Consider the following 19584-nt stretch of genomic DNA (forward strand, 5'->3'; position numbering starts at 1 on the left):
TTGGGTAAATATCGACAAGCTAAGAAGAAACTTAATTATTTTTTCTGAAGACTCATTTGCTGCTACAAAAAATGAAACTATATTACCTCCTTTAGAAAATTCAAGCAATGAGGATAACTCGCAAAATGATGGAACTTTAGAAAACAGTAAAAAGTAAGCCGTTTTTTTTTTTTTCAATTTCAGATGTGTTGCAATTATTCGATGATGTACAGTTTTAATTTAAATGTATCTTCTACAAATGTTTCGACTGAATTACAGGGATTTTTTAATGCGAAAAATTCAAAGCAAATTTCAAGAAGTCATGCATCAAAAAGAAAAGAATCAGGCAGCTACAATTAAAGTGCCGAACAGAAGAATATGGGAAAATACTAGGTAAGCTGTTTGATTTTTTATAGACTTGTAATTTTGAAATTAAACGATAAAAAATAACATGTTTAATCTGTAATGTTTTATGATATTTAAATTTTCTTTCTCTCTTCTTTTTCTTTCTTTTATTTCTTAAAATTTAGAATTTGTTGAAGATAGCAGCATGTAAACACACTTTGAATATCTAAAATATTTTTTTGCGTAAGATTTCTCTATGCAATTTTCAAAAAGTATCACTTTTTTTTAACAAAAATAGTAGTAAAAACATATGGTAAAATTCGATCGTTTTTGATATCCTTCATGTTTGGTTCCATCTTGTTTAATGTTGGGTGGCTACGAGGGAAGAAACTGCAAATTGTGATAAAATTATGAAACTCGTCATGCTTGTAGACATTGTATAAACAAAAATTTTAGGAAGGGGAGGCATTCCAAAATCCCCCCCCTGGCGGCCATTTTGGTCCAAAACTAAAAACGGCGATTCTTTTTAAATTTTCGTTATTATAATTTTTTAAATCATTGGTTGTGTCATTCCATGGATGTTTATTACATTTTTTACTATTTAAAACTCAAAAAATGTCTAATTTCAGAAATAACTTCACAAAAAGTGGTTTAAAAAATCGATACTTTTAAATTGTGAGTTCCCTGAAGTGAATTTTTCCCCCCATAACAGAATTACAGGTTTCTGAATTTGAAGATACATTACATTAGTGTTATATCAAAGGAGGGTTTCGGTTATCCGAACGCTAATTGACCGAACTGTCCAATTATCCGGACATGATGCCCCTCGTTTTAAATGACTGAGCACGCATAATTGAAACTATTTGCGAAGGGTATAATAGAATAAGGACTTGAAGAAAAAAGGGAGAAATAATTTCAAGACAACATAATTCTAATAGAAAGAAAATTAGAGTTGAATTTTAAATTTCCGTTCATTATTGTTATTACTATTGTTGCTGTTGTTAATTCTCCGTCACTCATTTGTTCATCAGTAAGTTTTTTCTCATTTTGTAAAAAAAAAAAAAAAAACATACATGGGCAGTTCTCAAAAGGTGGGAGCAAACACAGACCTCAACTTTGAAGCTTCAACACCAAATAACTTTCATTTTAATTAACTCAAAAATTTTTGAGTTAAATTATAATACTGTATAGAGACAAGAATTGACATAAATTATGGAAAAAATGCTCTTTAAATGCCCTTAAAAAATATTTTCTTTGCTAAAAGGCGCAATTTTGGACATACCAAAACGTTAACTGAGCAAATGTACCATTAAAGAAAAATTTTTTTAAATTATTTCCATACGTTTCAAAAAAAATTTAAAGGTATGAATCTTACACTGAATAATTTTTTGTTAATATTTTACACAAATAACAAACGTAAAGACAGATTATTCACTTTGTAAACGATTTTAGAAAATAGTAAGTTTGAAATTTGATGCATGTCCAAAATTTACGATCTTTACAATGCTATTTTTTGAGAACTAAGTATATGATGTTTTCATTTTAAAGGTGTTTATCGAGCCTCGGAATCAATTTTTAATTGTTTAAAAGTGTTTTCATAAGCTTTTATGCAGTATCTTAGAAGAAAAATAATATTTTTTTAAACGTACATGTGAGATGTCCAAATGGCGTTACGATCTTGACGCCGATAATTCTGTCCATTTATTCATAATTTTTGATGATCTACTGTCTTCTAACCTCAATAAAAAACGTTATTATAATGTTATCTTCTTTAATCCATTGGTATTCTGCATAATTAATATGTTACACATTGAACAATATATAAATTACAGTAGAAACATGGCTGCTTTTGATCGAACCGAAAGCCATTTTGCGCTAAAATCGCCAAGCAAACCTCCGTTGGCGACAACACAGTATACGATAAGCTAAAGGTTACCAGAGGGGAATTCCAATTTGACAAATGTAGTTTATCGTCAGCTGTACCAGTTTTGGCGACTTTATCACCTGCGCATGCAATTTTTTTTTTTTTTTTTTTTTTTTCCGCTTTTATTATTTTAGAATTCTTTTTCTCTTCTTTCCTTAGGAAACATAATTTAACGATCTTCAAATAGAAATACGAATTTCTTTCTTCAATAATTTTTTTAGACATCATTTTAATTCTTATGACATTAGAAAAAATATTCATTATTAAAATTGATGTCACTTTTTACAATTGTATTATTTTTAATTTGAAGCTTTTTTTTTAACTTTGCATCAATTTCTTCAAAATCATTCCAAAACTTTATTAAATGTAAGGAGCAGCATGTATAGCCATTCAAGTATTTCATTAATATCCTCTTTATTATTAAATTGCAAAATTTAAAAAGTAGTAAATAAAATTTTCATTGGAAAAGTTAAAAATCAGATTAACAATTGTCAAAAATGGTGAAACTTACGTTATGATGATGTCCAAAATCCGTTACCTACAGGAAAACAATGTCCAAAATCTGTTACCTACAGATTGCTGATTTAATTTGCTAATTAACAATTTTTACAAATACCTGCTGTCTTTTCATGTTCATATATTGTGTTCTAGGTATGCATACTATAGAATAAAATCAAAATTGATGTCAAATTCGAAAATTTTTGAAATTGCTCAAAGTTAACTTTTTTGTTCCCACCTTTTGAGAACTGCCCACATATAAACAAATTCAAGTTTTGGAGCACCGTATTAAAACTGGTGCTTTTAAAATTAAAGTTTATTAGATCATAGATTTCAACCAATTTTAGTATCTTTACTGAAACTTTGAAGGAGTTGATTTTGTGTGGGTAGTTTTTTTTTATTTTTATTTTTTCATTTCTATACGCTATACATATATTTTGGTAACTATGCTGGCTGGTTACCAGTTTTTATTCAAGATCTTTTTCTATAACCCACAAACCTTCCAGACGTACACAAAGCCCTTGAAGAAGAAACGTTTGTAGTAAAAAAGACAATGAACGTGTTTTCTGTAATTGGATCGGACCATGCTAAGCAAAACAATGCGATAGTGAAAGGAGATGGTGGGGCTATTGGTCTTTCACAGATCCAACTGCGTTAAGAAGATGGATGTTGACTGGTCTTCAAATTATCGATTTAATTACACAGTTTGAAAAAGTTACCTCTGCTGATTTAAAGAAACGTTGTATATGCGCAATGAAGAAATGTTAAGTTTCCACAGCATGTTTTCAAGAAAGGTCTTGAAGAGAAATAGCTAAACATGAGAATCCATTTTTAGAGTCATCGAAAGAATTGTTCTCATTGCAGACGAATGTAGCAGTAGACGAAGAATATGTGGAGTAACTGATGAAGATTGGGCAAGTTGAGGGGAAAAAAAACAGTGCAACAAATTTATAGAGAAAAGAGTTGTGACTCAAAAGTCACTTTGTGTTCACGAGTAAAAAAACAATAACTTTTTAGCATTTCATTTTTACAGAAAAATCAGTAAATCAACCTCACCCTCCATTGATTTCAATAAATGGAGCTCTTTGAACGGGAAATAAGTCTGGTCAATAACATTCCTGCTCAATGAGTTAAATTATAGTATTCCTGCTGATGAAAACAACTCGAGAGAAGAAGAAAACGAGTTAAGATGGGATGATGAAGATGCAAATGATGAATGGTGATTTTAAAATAAGTGCAATGGAGATGCATTGTGACGCCATTGTCTATGATGGTTCTTTCGTCGTTCACATAAAACGACTTAGGACAGAAAATTTTTCGGTGGAGTTTCTGCATTCTTTTCATGATACAACAAGACATATAAGAGGAATAAGAGAAAGATATCATTTTAGGGAAAATGGTTTGCTTTCTAAGAACTGGTTCAGTTTCTACGAAACGCAGATAAGACAGAATTGTTTTCCATGATTGCACTAGCTATATGATCTTATTTTTGCTCTTAATGATGTGACGGTGATTTTCATCGAATAATACATCTCTAGTGCCATAAAATCACGAGGAAGCTAATTTCTGGATCTTCGTTCATGTTTTGCATGCTGCAATAAGAGGACACATGAGCATATTCGTTGGAACTGTTGACAACGATGCTTCCATCAGCTGTACAAAAAGGGGATAAAGAATATTTTGGAGCTGGAAAGCACTTTCGACTTACATTAGTCCAAGACTTAACGTACAAATTCGGTCAGCAAAAATCAGTTGTTCTAAGAGAATTCCACTCATTCTCAGCGGAACTCTCATGGTTACCTCTTTTCTTGCCGATCGGAAAAAAGTGACGATGTGGAAATGATGAAAAGACTAACCTGATGTTATTGGTGTATTTTCATATATATATACGTATACTAAACTAAAAAAATGCACACCTAATTAAAAATTTCAAATATCTTAGCGATTCATTAATCTTTGCTACTACTCGTCTGCATGCAACTTGCCGCCCGTAAATGAAGCTGGAAACTGTTTTTTCCACCAGCGAACAATGATCAATGAATAACTTACCACCCACAGCTGAAGCCCTAAGGCAAGTTATTTAGTGCTTATCAAGGTGGACATCAGTGGGGCAGTATGTCTAAAAATTTAGCCTGAACTTCAATTTATGATTGGGGTTTTACAGTATCTGATGAAAAGCACGTTCTTATTTGTTTGAGTTCGCCCGAAGTTTCAAGTTCTTGCTGAAAGCAAATTTACGTTATGCAAGTGTAAAAAAAAACTGCTCTCAAATAACTTGTGGGTGCTTCAAAAATGGACTTATCTAAACACCTATGTGTAAATACTGCAATGGAAAATGTTATGTACTTTATTAGAAATGTTATGTGTAAATTATATGTAAATTCAAATGTTTTAATTTGTCTTCTATATAATCGTTGTAGGCATCACTTAATCAGATTTGTATTGCATTTTAGATGTAGTCTTTGTAACAGCGAATTATATTTCAATAAATAACAATTTTATTAATAGTAAAAATATTGCTAGCTTTATTAAAATAGCACTAAACTTCTTATTGTAGTAATTAAATATGTCTTCCTCTTACATCGTTTAAATAATTACAATTAGTAATAATAATAATTACATCGTTAATAGAACAAACGCATCAAATCGTCTAATGAGAAAAAACTTGAAACTTGTTTTAAAGCGTTTAACAATAATAAAGATTGGAGTTCTGTAAAAACAACGTCCTTGCTCCCTCCCCCTTATTTCAAGTGGCACACATGACTGATAAAACTGCAGAATGTGAGTGAAACTTCCAAAAAATTGCGTACTTCATTTCCAAGTGTTTGAAGTTTTTTTTTTTTTTTTTTCACCGATAATGAAAATTGATTTCGTTTTAACTAATCAGTATTTATTCTTAAACAAGAATTCAAATGTTTGTTTCAAGTTTTGAAAAATTACTAGCTTTGTTTATGGTTTTTAATTTCTAGTTTTATTCTTAGTTTTGTAATCAATTTTTAATAGTAAACTTTAATACATAGGTTCAGATTTTCTGGTGTTTCGGATTTCTGGGGTTCGGATTATTGGGTTCTATTGTAAATGAATTGATTTTCCTTAACACAGTGCTTTAAAATGCATAAAAAGAGCATTTCTTAAACGACCCCTAAAAATGAACTCGTTCAAGGTCAGGCATCTTCTTATCGGAGCCGGAGTATACTTTCTTGAGGGTCACGTTTGAATATATTAGTTAGAATAAAAGAATGCTTTTGTGCATAAAATAAATTGAGAGAAACCATATCAATATCAATAAAGCACAAAAGTATAAAATTGTTGCATGCACTCATGACCTCCCTAGAAGGGGGGGGGGGACTAGGGATATCACAGTAATAAGGCCCGACCTGAGATGGGCCAGGAATGAAAGAATATATGATTAAAACTATTTTTATTTTGCTATTCACAAAAATCGAGGTTGCGCGATTTGTCAATCAGCCCCACGAATAGATGCGGGCCCATACATGTTGCAATTGTTTTGGTTCCACAAAGATCCACTTATTTCAGTTAAAAAGCATGAACTTATGGATGAATGAATTTCATCGGTGGTTTTCTAGTCATAAGATTTCAATCTACGTTGAAAGAGGTAACACCAAAACTATGAGATAATTTAAAATTTGTGAGTAAAGTTTATTATTATTATTATTATTACTATTTTTCTTTAAAGAAATATGCTTACTAATTACACCGAAAACTTATCTCAACATTTTTTTTTCATCCAGCTTTGAAAGAACAGTTAAAATGAAAGAAAAACCAACTATGACAACAATTGGAGTTTCGAGCGTTTCTTGTCGGAGAATGGGTAATCTCCTTTTCATGGTTTCCTTATTTTCGACTATTGTTTAATATTAAATGCAAAAACAAATATTTCTTCTCTTATTGCAGTTTTAATGCTACACATTTTGACGAAAATTTATAAACTTATAGAGACGAACACTTACAAGACTAAAAGGTAATTGTATTGCTAAAACGAATTAATTTATATCCCTTTGCTCTCTGACTACCATTGATTAATTTCTCATATCCAAACCACACTGGCTCCTATTAAATCCTGATGACAGGTTTTCACTAAAAACAGCACTTTTTTACTTATTAAAAGATTGAATAATATATTCAGTGCTCAGTGGATTTTTTTATAATGCACATGGCGGATAAGAACATTAACTTAAAATATCTTTCTACTTTAAGGTAAAAATAAACAATCATTCTTTTTGTTTTCATTTTTACGTTCTAAATTACATAAGATGGAGCTAGTTCTAAATTAAAAATATGTATGCTTATCGGACTGTAAAGCTGATCACGTGCTTCAGTCGTGATGAATTTTCTGAAACAAATGTTTCTCGTAAACACTTCGAAATATATGCTGTGCTTATCTCGATCTGTCAGAGTATTTTAGTCGCTATAGCTTTTCTGAAAAAAATATTTCTCGTTAAGCCTCAAGAGCACTATCAATCATATTGTTACCGTAGCAACACATACATCTGTGTGTTCTATGGTATACACAATGTGGTATACTCAAAATAATAAGGCATCTATAAAAATAAAACGAGGAATATATTGTGTGTATATGTGTGTGTGTATGTTCCCTACACAAATCCACAGTTTACATCGGATCTCGACAAAATTTGGCAGGGAGATACTTGGACCTCGGAAAAGGAATGTAAAGGGGGGAGGGGGGTTCAAACACCAAAAAAAGAACCGAACCGCTCGAATTTTAATTTTAGCGCTCCAATTGCTCCATTTTTTATATAAACAAATTTCTTGATCGTTTAATATTTTATATTACTTTAATGCTCGAGCAATAGTACACCTGAAGGAGCATCTTCACCGACTATCAATAATTGTAAACTAGTTAGCGGGTATAATGCAACTATTGACACAAACAGATTGCTACTGAAAAGGGCACGATGAAATATTGCACCACGTTATGAAGTTTTTTCTTTTTAGTCTTCATCGTGAAATAAGTTGAGCAAAGCTCCATTCCCAGTTAAAAGGCTCAGTTCGATAACTTTTATTAAAAACTAGTGGTACCCGCACGGCTTTGCCCGTAATAGAAAAATTAAAAGGTCTTTTGGTTCGCCTGTATATTTACAAATAATGTATGGTGAATTTTCTGGCCAATTGGCCTGTACCCATGTTACGGTTCCACGTTATGATAATTTCGTATCTCGCCAATTGGCTTGTGCCTATGTTACAGTTCCACGTTATGATAATTTCGTATTTTATTCGTCCATCTTATGATAGTTTTGTTCTTAAAATTGGAATAGAAAAAGATTCACATCGAATTTTGGAAAAATCGCTTCGAGGTGCACACCGCCATGCTACAAACTAACTTTGTGCCAAATTTCATGAAAATCGGCCGAACTGTCTAGGCGCTATGCGCGTCACAGAGATCCAGACATCTAGGCATCCTCCGGACATCCAGACAGAGAGACTTTCAGCCTTATTATTAGTAAAGATAATGGAAAAATATTGAAGTTTGTAACTACCTTACGCATTACAACTGTCATTGAAGAAATGCTGTAAGATAAGAATGGACAGGTATCAGTGTAATCGAAGCAACTCTTTTAACAGTGGAGGTATAATGTAATATATTTTGTACCTCATGTATAACCACTAATCGCAATGGATCAGTTTTCAGGAAATTATAATCTCTAGTGAGACTTCCGTTCTGTGTCACGATCAATAAGTCATAAGGGCAGGCGATTAAGTACTTTAAATGCATCTGAAATTTACCTGTTTCCCATATAGATAGCTTTATGTTGCATTCTTAAGGTTGGGTTCACTCAAAGATGTATTTCTTCTTGCTGCTGGATTAAGAACAGTATTTAGGAGCAAGGTTTGAGTTAAATTTACGAATTAGATAATTTTGAATCATTTAACTTTTTAGCCTACTTTCCCAGTAAAAGTCAGAGAAAGAAGAAAAAAGCATGAAAGAAGGCTTAATGCATCTTAAAAATATCGCGAAAAACAAAAAAAAGTCAAAAATAAATAAAATAATTAAATAAATATCGAAAATTTGAAAATTGGAAAGTAGGGTATTGAGATGGGAAAAAATGTCTGTCGGTCTGTCTGTCTGTCCCCCCTAATAACTTTTGAATGAATAGTCCGATTCGAACAAACTTTTTTTTGTTCAAAAGATCTCGGCAAGGACACCTCATTCCCATATTTCACTTTTTCATTTGAACTATTTTTTGTTCAATTTTGAACAGTTCACAAAAACTTAACATTAGCGCCAACGGGGAAATTCAAGGCAATTCCGAACTGTGAGACGAATTTGCTTCAAACAAACTTTGTAGGAAAAAACTTTTGATGAAAAACTTGTATATAAAATATCTTTTTGATTTGAACAATTTTCCGTTCAATTTTGAACAGTTCAAATCCCTTAACATTAGCGCCTACGGGGGAAACTGAAAGTCAATGTAGATTCTGTACTTGAAGGCGGATTTACTTCAAACAAATTTTGTTGGAAATAGTTCTTGACGCCAAACTCCAGATTCCGATTCCGAGAATTTAGGGGCAGCTGACTCCGACTCCGACTCCTGTGCCCGATAATTCATCGGACTCCGAATCCCCGACTTCAATTCTGCTTTCTTAGCTTTGGCAAAAATTTATACACGGAGGGCAGATGACTGACTCCGATTCTTCGATATTCGACTCCGACTCCTTTATCAAAAATGAGATTGACTCCGACTCACTCCGACTTCACAGCTATGGTTTTAACTGTGAAATAATTATTGTTGATATGACTTGTTTTTATTTTCACTCTAAAGTTTTAATTTAGGTATTCAGTTTTCGGCGAATAAACTCGAAGTCAGTCATGTTTCAACATAAAGATATGCACAGACGATTTTTTTTCTTTTTTTTTTTTTTTTTTTTGACAATGAAAATTATTTCTTTAAGTTGACATTTTATTGTTTTATTTATTTTGGTAATTGCATTAATTCATTTAAAAAATTATTTTTTGGCAACAGGGGGAAAAGAAACGATTTTTTTTTTTTTTTTTGATATGCTGTATTTATTTTAATAAACTTATTAATTTTAATTATTTTTTTTTCGTTTTGAAAGCTGTTAAAAAAAAAAATTTTTAATGGAAAAAAGTGTATAAGCTGCTTTGTTTAAAAGGTGCTGCTATTTTTTTTTATTTTTTTTTAAGATGAGTGAGGAATATTTTATTCCTAGAAATCAGCTTAAAATATTTAAAAAATATTTTTGAAACAATTTGCGATTTTAGCTATTTTTGAGAATATTGATCAGGTACTAGAGAGTAGTATGGGTATATGGGAAAGTAGGCTCGTTTAGTTCTAGACAGAACTTCTTGTTAAATTTTAGATTACGTTTCAAAACGTTGAAACACATTTCCTTCCCTTTGAAGCTGCGGATAAGGTTGCGGCTGCAGTAGCCACACCGAAAAATAACAAGTTCCGCAAGGGGAACAAAATGTGCAACAAGCTTTTGTAAAATATAAACAAAAGAACTGTCTATTATACAGTTGTAAATGCAAACAAGACGTTTTTTTTATTTTTATTTTTTTTAATTTCATGGCATGCAAATAATTAAAAAAAAACTGACGCGGATAGTGACCAAAATGTGCACGCCTACTTCTTTCTCTACAACGCAGTTCAATTGACGGTTTTTATATAGTTCGTTCCATAGGTTTGCGTCCACCTACTTCCATTTTTAGTGCTTTATGTAACTTAAAATAATGACTGTAACTATCTATGGCAACTAATATTCAGTGGAACCATTCTTATCCCTCATGACGACTGATGCCCCTTGGAGAACCCGAGCTGATGGATAACGAATGCGTTAATTCGTTTTTGAAGCTAATATAAGCGGCTTCCGTTTTACTGAGCCCCATTTAGGGGAAGTCCGATTTTTGCTCAGACACATGTTACAGAAAGCACAATTCAGATTTTATTACAATACAAAGAAATCAGAGGAGCGCCGGGGTAGCAGGCGAGATTCGAACCCGCGCCTCTCTGCTTGCAAGCAGTTGCTGAGCAATACCGCTCGGCCACCGAGGCCCCATGACGACAGTGCCATTGTAAATTAAAATTTGTATTTTATTTTTTGAAATAAAATACAAATCTAGATAAATTTAAATCGTTGCAAGACATCAATATTACTGTCTAACTGTCATTTTTACCGACGGAAACAGAAATTTGACATAAATATAAGAAAACAAAATGTAGCTGACGTACGTATTTTTAGGCAAGTTACACTTATCCAATTTTACTCCATGACATGCCACTAAATCGTCATGGAAAGGGAAAGCAGACATATTGTGTAAAGTTATTTATACTAAGCGAACGTTTTCTACAGAATGTGCTTGCATACTTGAACAATTACAAAAATTTATAAAATAAGTCTACCTAACACGTGATACCTTGATAGTAAAATTACCGCCAGAAAATCCGTAAAACAGAATATAATAACAATGACTGAATTCTTTATTTTCTGTACGGTGGACTATATCTGTTTAGCTTTTGGGATATTGAGGATGATTTTCAATTAATCTGAAAATATTGTAGCGGTGTCCGATAAGCATATTTGGCATATATTTGTGCATGATAAAAACCATTGAGTTTTACTCACGACTCTTTCTAGGAAGATATTCCATGATTTTTTTTCCAGAATGAAATTTATGTGAAAAGTACTGTCCACCTCTGGCAAGTTGAGCTCCGCTGCCCGACTGATTAAACGATTTCATTTGTTGACATGGGGTGAGGAAACACGGCTTAAGAACTTACGGACTTAGTTTGATGCGTTATTGCCCATTTGGCGAATTATATAACTCAGGTAAGAAGTAGCTAGCGGTATAAGATTTTCTCACCAGCAAAAGGATTGCAATGGTAGCCCAACTCGGTGCATAACAATTCCTTTTTTTATTAATTGCTCTCCCTTAAAAGAAATGGACTTGTTCAAGGCCATAGCTCAACTTCTCAGAGATGGACAGTACTATAACATGCTTTGATGTCTTGGGGTAAACAAAAACTTCTAAGGCAGCACAACGCTTTTCGTATTCGAAGCATCACGTAAAAGGTTGTCCCACAAATACAAATACAAAAGTGACGACCAGCAACAGGCTCTGTGCCCAGCTAGACTGGTCCTAGTCAATTTACGATCCCCAGTGAAGATCAATGGCGATCTTAAAACTATCTACTCCCTTGCTCATTACCACCTCTTCCGGTAAGCTGTTCCAAGGTTCCACTACCCTGCTATAATAATAATTTTTCCTAATATCCATGTTAGCCTGAGCTTTAAATAGCTTAAAACAATGACCCCTTGTCCTGTTTTTAGTGCTAAACTTCAGCCCCGTAACATCTTTCATTTTAATAAATTTAAACAACTGAATCATGTCCCGTCGGTCTCTTCTTTGCTCAAGACTGTACATTTTTAGCCTTCTAAGCCTGGAATCATAGTCTAAATGAGAAAGTCCATTTATTAGCCTTGTAGCCCGCCTTTGAACCCTTTCCAGTACAGTGCAAAAGACAATCATTTGTCTTTGCACTAAGACACTGGATGTACCACCCATCTGATTTAACCGCAGACAACGTGCCAGTGGACGCGACAAAACCCTGACAACATGCCTCATGCTTTTTCGTTTTTACTTGAATGCTACTTTTTCTGCAAATGCTCGATTTTTTGTGCTATTTACAGTTTTTTGAGGATTGGAGTCTAGAGAGTGGTGTGAGTGCAATTTTTTACTCTCATTTAGATAGAATTCATCTATTTAATTATCTAAAAGATATGTTTCATTGAGAAGCACCCGTGCAACGCCGGGTTAGATAGTAGTGTATAAAGTAAAAGCTGAACGGGCATGAAGACAGCACTACATGATTGTAAGCTATAAAATTTGCAACTCAATTAAAAATTAAATGGCGGTTTTCAAAACTAAATAGCATGAAAATACTAAAAAGGTTTGAGACAGTACGGAGCGAAAAAAAGGTTAGAGCACGTTTAGAAGTAAGACACAGAAAGAACGTGCGTAAAGCTCTGATGTCAACGCGTAAACTTGCCTCGTCACCAAGTTTGTATTTTTTTTTTTTTAAACCATGCAAAAAAATTCAGTAACATCTCAGTTCATACAAATACAATTTTCAAAAAAGGATGAAATTCTAATTTTTAAATATTTGTTCTTTCTTAACTAAGTATTATTTATTCACAATAAGCTTCAAAACGTTCAGCTCAAAAGTTACTCGACTTGGTAAAAAACATATTATTCTTTCTGCATGTTAGACCGAAGCTCCACTGATGCTCAAAAACTTGTAGGGATATTTGCTAGGGAGCAGCATCAACCTGTTGTGACTGTTGGCTCTCCACTTATAATTCGTTTTCAAAAAAGGGCACTGCGTAAACGTGCCCCGGTCTACCCTACTTCATCAAACTTCAAAGGTAAGAAAGACATCATCAATTCAAAAGTTTTCAGCGCTATCAGGGAAAAATAAACAAAGAACTGACATACATGCTGTAATTCAAAAAATTACTTGTAAAACAGGGTTTTTTAGTTCCTTCCTTAGAGTGCGAATGCTTCGACGGGTCAGCAAGTGTATATACAGTGGCTCCCAAAAGTCTTCGTACACCTACGACTTTCAACGAAATAGGTCCCAATCCATTGGTTAGAATTAATATTTCGGAATAGGTATTTAATTATAAGACCTATGATCAATTTTCAACAAAACCGCATGAATTTTTTTTTTTTTAAATATTAAAACTTAATTTTTTAAAAATCAAAAACCAAAAAGTGCCGGAAATTTTATCTCACAAAGTCTTCGTACACTTTATAAAATGTCTATATATTATTGAATAATCTAACTTTTGATTAAGTTATTAATTAGTAGAACATCATACAGTATTCATAACACCTTTTAAACGTCTGGGAATAGATTTCATTCTTTTTTCTTTTATTTTTTTGCGTAATTTCTGAGTAAGTGTTCAACCACACTTCGACTTACTGTTTCTAGCTCTATTTTCGTTTCAAAGCCATATTTTCGTAATCTAGCCTCCAGATATCACTAAATATGTTACATTAAGTTCAAATCTGGAGATTGAAGGGGTATTTTCTAAACTTTAGGACAATTTTCGAGGCACTATACGCAAGCGTTGAAAACCGTGTGTTTCTCATCGTTATCTTGATAAAAAACAAAGTTGTTTCTGATAACCAAATTTTTGGCTAAAAGTTTAAAATTGGTTTTTAAAACATTTAAAAGAACAGCATGATTCATTATTTCATCAAAAAATTACATACCACCAAGTCCTGATGCTGATATGCACCCTCACACTAGAACACCTCCACCGTCCTGATTAACTGATCCAAATAAGTTCTTAAGATTAAGTTCCTAATTTTTTCTTCTACTTACAGTTATACAACAATTTAGCCAAAAATGTTGAAATAATTTTTATCTGTAAGTAAGACGTGATTCTAAAACGTTTTTAGCTTATTTATCATTGATTTTGCGACGAAAAGCGTAAGCTTTCTGTTTTTCGCACTACCCAGAAAATTTCTGCGGGAAGAGATCCCATTTAATGAAGCCTATCAGGGAACTTGGCGAACAATTTTAGGTGAAAATTAAATGTAAAATGTTTCATTTAACTCTGCAGAAACTTTTACAGCACTCATAGGACACATAGGAAAATGTATTTTTGATAATTTTTTTAACTTTAAATCTCCGATCACGTTTTCTCAACTTTGCCGGTTGACCTTTTCTTACCTTGTTTTTGGTCCGATTCCTTTCTTTAAAACATTTTATCAAGCACTTTACTATACAAACAAATAAATTAACTAATTTAGAGACATTTCAAACCAATTTACGACAACTGTGGGAAAAAAATTCAAATTTTGAATGGTGTTTGCGGTTTTTTTACGAATACCAACCATTTTACAGTAATAAGCACAATATTAAGGAATAAATAAACAAAAAATTAAAGCCAAATGACTTAGAAGGGTCAAAATAGTGCAAAAATATTAATAAAACGGCATATGGTAATTTTAATTATGAATTTATTCGAAAATATTTGAGTATGTACGATGACTTTTGTGGCGTGTTATTTCTCTGTTTCTTCGTTTTCTGACAAATTTCAAAAAGAAGATCCGTCAATATTTTGAAAAAAACCAATGGGTTGTATTTAGAATGACATAGGAATGATGTGAAAAAATATTGGACTTCATATTCGAATTCAGTTTCGAGTTATTTTGGTTTTACTAAAAAATTTCAAAGTGTACGAACACTTTTGGGAGCCACTGTATACAAAATTTTGATCAATGCATTTCTTATACTACTGACAGAAGAAAAAAAAACTTGAAATATTTCATTTGTAGGGAACTGTACTATGAAGATGTGACTTTATTCAAAAAGCAAGCTATTGTCGACAATATTTTAGATGACATTTCATGCATGCTAAATGAGCCAAAAATTAATTTGCATGTGGTAAAGTATGATTTTCATTAGATACATTTAGCTTTAAATAATTTTTGAATGAACCAACGACAAATATTTCAAGAAGGGTAAATCCGGGAGAGTTGCCTGATCTGGGATAGATGCCACACCCCTTGTAATTCTTGTAATTATAGATGATGTTCCTTCAACAACCAGAGTGAATACAATTAAACTATCAGTTTTAGCTGTGCAATCGTTATTTTGAGGTAAGCGCATGATTTCGCTACTGAAACGTTCTAATACCTTAAGCTAAAAAAGTTTTGCACTCAAATCAATACAAGTATCGTAACCATCCATGACTTCGAAGTAAAAACTAAGCGTAGTGTGTGACGCTGTTGCACCGTGCAAGATTGGATACATGCCGCAGTATTTTTTACGGAATGCCGTTGCTACTGTAATTGAAATTTATCTGACCATGTTCATCTTACTACGACACTGACTTTTTTATTACTTACTAAAAGTACCCCGCTCGGCTTTGCCCGCAGTAGAAAATTGAAAGGTCATTTAGCCTGTATATTTACAAATACTGAATGATGAATTTCTCGCCAATATGGCTATCTTAATTTGCTCGTCCATATTATGGTAATTTGCTCGTTTATGTTGTGGTAATTTAATCGTCCATGTTATGGTAATTCGCTCGGTAAAATGGGCTTAAAATTAGAATAGAAAAAGAGCAAAATCGAATTTTTCAAAAATCGCTTCGTGGTGCTACCCCCCTATGCTACGAACTAATTTTGTGCCAAATTTCATGAAAATCCGCTGAACGGTCTGGGCGCTATGCGCGTAACAGAGATCCAGATATCCAGAGACGCAGATTTTCAGCCTTATAATTAGTAAAAGAAGTAAAGTACAGATCAGCACACCTTAAATCAATTTACAGCCTGCAGAACCTGGAACTAGCAGTGTAAAACCATCATCATCTACTAACTCTTCGATAAAATATACCTCTTATTCTGAGTCTTAGCCAAGTGACAGCTAGAAAACAGTTGTATTTTTAACCGCCATTGATTATAAGAATGCACTTAAATCAAATTAAGAAATAGGACTCCAAAAAGTTTTCAAAAATTTACCAAAAAGAGGACCAAACTACCGAGAGAAAATTTAATCAGGCGAGGATACCACGACGAATCATCAAACATCAACGAATGTTCAAATAATATCAAGTTTGCTATTAGGGTTTCCAATCCCGCACCGAATTCAGTCCCGCGGGATTTCGGGATTGTGAGGAGCCAATCCCGCGGGACTCCGGGATCCCGCAGGATTGACTTTATTCTTCCAAAAATTAAATTTTAATGTCAACTAGAAAAGGTTGTGCTTTTTAGGAAAGACTTTTTATTACTTGAATTAATAGTCTTCTTGAATTCCGTACACCAATTGTAGAGCACAAAAAAGTCAGATACTAATTAGTAATTATCGTTTGGCATGCAAAAGTGTGCCCTAAAAAAGTCCAACGGGACTTCACAAAACATTGCTATAGAGCAGTGGTTCCCAACCTTTTCCCCCTTGCGAATCCCTTCCAAACTCCGAAGGAAGTTGGCGAACCACTTGGATACTAGGTAATAAGCAACAAGTGAAAAAAAAAAAAAAAAACGTGCACACACACACACGGATAATAAAATTGCGGAGATCTTTTTTAGTTAAATGCTGTTCCATACTTTATAACAAAAACGAAAACATATTTACAGAATAATAATTGCCGAATTACAAATATTAATACGAACTAAAATGATCGCAAAACCATGAATACAAAACATATTCACCGAAAAATAAACACAATGATTATTCTGTGTTGAGCTTCAATCAACTTTGAAAAACATTTTTAAATGGAATATTTGTAGAACAAAGAGGCTCAAAGTTTGACTGAAATTTTTCTGACACAAGGGTCTATACATCTGTATCACTCAATCAGAAGTCAATAAAAGAATGAACTTTTAAAATACCTTTCAGGGGCTCAGATAAACTAAATGAACTTTTTTTTCTTTCAGTACAATGATAAAGATCTCTATGTTTAAGCCTTCTCGAAAAGAACTACGAGCCTAGCTGTTTGATAAGGATATATTGCGCACATTAATCGCTTGATTGCTGAAGAATTTTCTTGTAATTACGCTATAAGTGCGGAGTAAAATGCGTATATTGAAAAACAATAGAAGCGTCTAAAATTTTTACACAAAAGGTGATTATTAACAAAACAAATATTTTAAGCTCACTTAGGGGAAGTTGCTGTACCCACGGACGGTTGTACCTACGGACGTTGATTGGGAAATTGTGAGTATCGTCGAGAGCGATCCTAATTGGGGTTCAACGCGTGTGTCACAGCTCTCTCCAGTACCCTAGGAAGTTTCAACACCATTAAACGAACATTTAAAATTCTATCACATTTTTTCGGTTTTAGTAGGATCTAAGTAAAAAAAAAACATGAGCAATTTCTTTTTTTTTTTTTTTTTTTTCGTCCGTCGTGGATTGTATTATTCATTTTCGTTGTAGGTATCATGATTCCCTATATTTTGAAGGTTTTGTTTCTGATATTTTATGTTTGAAAACTCTGGTACTGTCGATGTGACTGGCTTGCAAAACCAAAATAGCGTACCTTTGTACCCAAGGACATATAACCATATGTACTCACGGACGGCAATTTTTAGTCTCCTTGGGTCATACGTGAGTCTCCTTACAATGTGAAGTACCTCAAAATGGTGCCTTGTCATCAACGTTCGAAATTTGCTTTTAACAATGATGAATTTGAAGTAGGGCTTGAAGATATAGTATTGAAGTAACCCCCTCCTGTTGTAGGTTCTACAGACCGTCAATCCCACCTGTTTTCATTTGAAGTCGACTTTTACAGATTTTTGTTGATTTAATCTAAACTGAGTTTTTTTGTAATGGGTTAATTTTGATTAAAGGTTTCAATTTGCATATAAATGTAGGCTATTATGTAAGTACGTAGAGAGCAATAATATCATGAATCTATTTATTTTTTTGTTTAAAAAATATCAATTTTATTCATAACATCATTAACTTTCTTAAGAGTAATAACTTTTTTAAAGAGTTCACTAATGTTAAAAATTAAGGAAAATTTAAAAAAAAAAAACAGAGAAAAACCTTCGATTAATTTTCAAATTTTAATTTCTGTTGGATATTTTATTTAATGTTATTTTCAATGGATGTTTGAAGTATTTCAATATAAAATGGCTTATGAAAATGTATTGAGTATAATTGAGTTCCTCAGATCTATTTATATATATATATATATATATATATATATATATATATATATATATATATATATATATATATATATATATATATATATATATATATATATATATATATATATATATATATATATATATATATATATATATATATATATATATATTGTATGTCCATGGGTAAAAAGGCCGCGGGGTGAACGGGGTGTTGTACCCACGGACAAAAAAGATGGTTTTTAAGAAAAAAATTTTGAAGTTCAAAGCTTTGAGATTTTCACCTGACAAAAATTGCAAAATTAAATGATAAGTTGTAGATTCTGCCAGAAATTTTTTCCGATCGATTATCCATTCCCAGAGACCAGCAAAAATCGAAAAGTAAATTTTGTCCGTGGGTACAGCAGTTTCCCCCTACTACAAGTGAAATTTTCTACACAAATCTCAAAAATTCCTTGTTTAAATATAGCGCAAATTAAGTTGCATGTTTAAATTCCGTTGTTTTTATTTTTACTGCGAAACCTCACGCTACCAAACTTTCACCCACGAAAATTTTCTAAAGTAAATCATTTCCATACTTCCTGTGGTTGCTAGCCATTCTTTTTTTTTTTTTTTTTTTTTTTTGACAATAAAGCTCGAAAAAAATTATAGTCTATGTAGTGTGAAAATTATAGCAAAAAACAGCACGATCTTACTTCTATGCACTTTTGACTCAACGCACGGGAAGAGCGATAACTCTTCCTTGAACTCAAGACTCAAATGGTAAAGAAACTAAACTTCAAAATAATTGAGACGCTCGCATTTGCTCCATGTAATGTTTTCATCAAGCATAATCAACTTTTCCGATCAAAAGCGTCTGAGGAAATGAACGCTTTCAAATATACTTTCATCAGAGGACATTGTATTCACAAGTATTTTTTTTTTTTTTTTTTTCAGCACGTCTTCAGGAAAAAATAGAGCTTTTTCAACATGGCTTCCCCCCAAAACATTCTCAATGAAAGCGCTAAAACCGCCACTTTGCAATGACAGGTCTTTAAACGTAAAATGTGTCAGCAAGTATGCAAATATTTTCATGCCAAGAGTTATCGAATGTGTGAGACCAAAATGAATAAAAAAAGAGCAAAATTTGCTTGAAACCGCTTGAACATGAGACTTCATCAGAAACAGG

The 19584-nt window shown here is 32.7% G+C and overlaps 1 protein-coding gene across 1 annotated transcript in view; it reads left to right on the forward strand.

Moving 5' to 3' along the window:
* The first annotated feature begins 238 nt into the window (after nt 1-238).
* The window catches only part of LOC129216386 (meiotic recombination protein SPO11-like), a 33960-nt gene continuing 14614 nt past the window's right edge, over nt 239-19584 (forward strand). The window contains exons 1-4 of the mRNA XM_054850600.1: nt 239-372; nt 6499-6578; nt 6662-6728; nt 15099-15207. Of these exons, the coding sequence (XP_054706575.1) occupies nt 239-372; nt 6499-6578; nt 6662-6728; nt 15099-15207 (390 nt within the window). The remainder of the gene's footprint in view (nt 373-6498; nt 6579-6661; nt 6729-15098; nt 15208-19584) is intronic.

This window comes from Uloborus diversus, chromosome 2, assembly GCF_026930045.1.
Source record: "Uloborus diversus isolate 005 chromosome 2, Udiv.v.3.1, whole genome shotgun sequence".
Classification (NCBI taxonomy): domain Eukaryota; kingdom Metazoa; phylum Arthropoda; class Arachnida; order Araneae; family Uloboridae; genus Uloborus; species Uloborus diversus.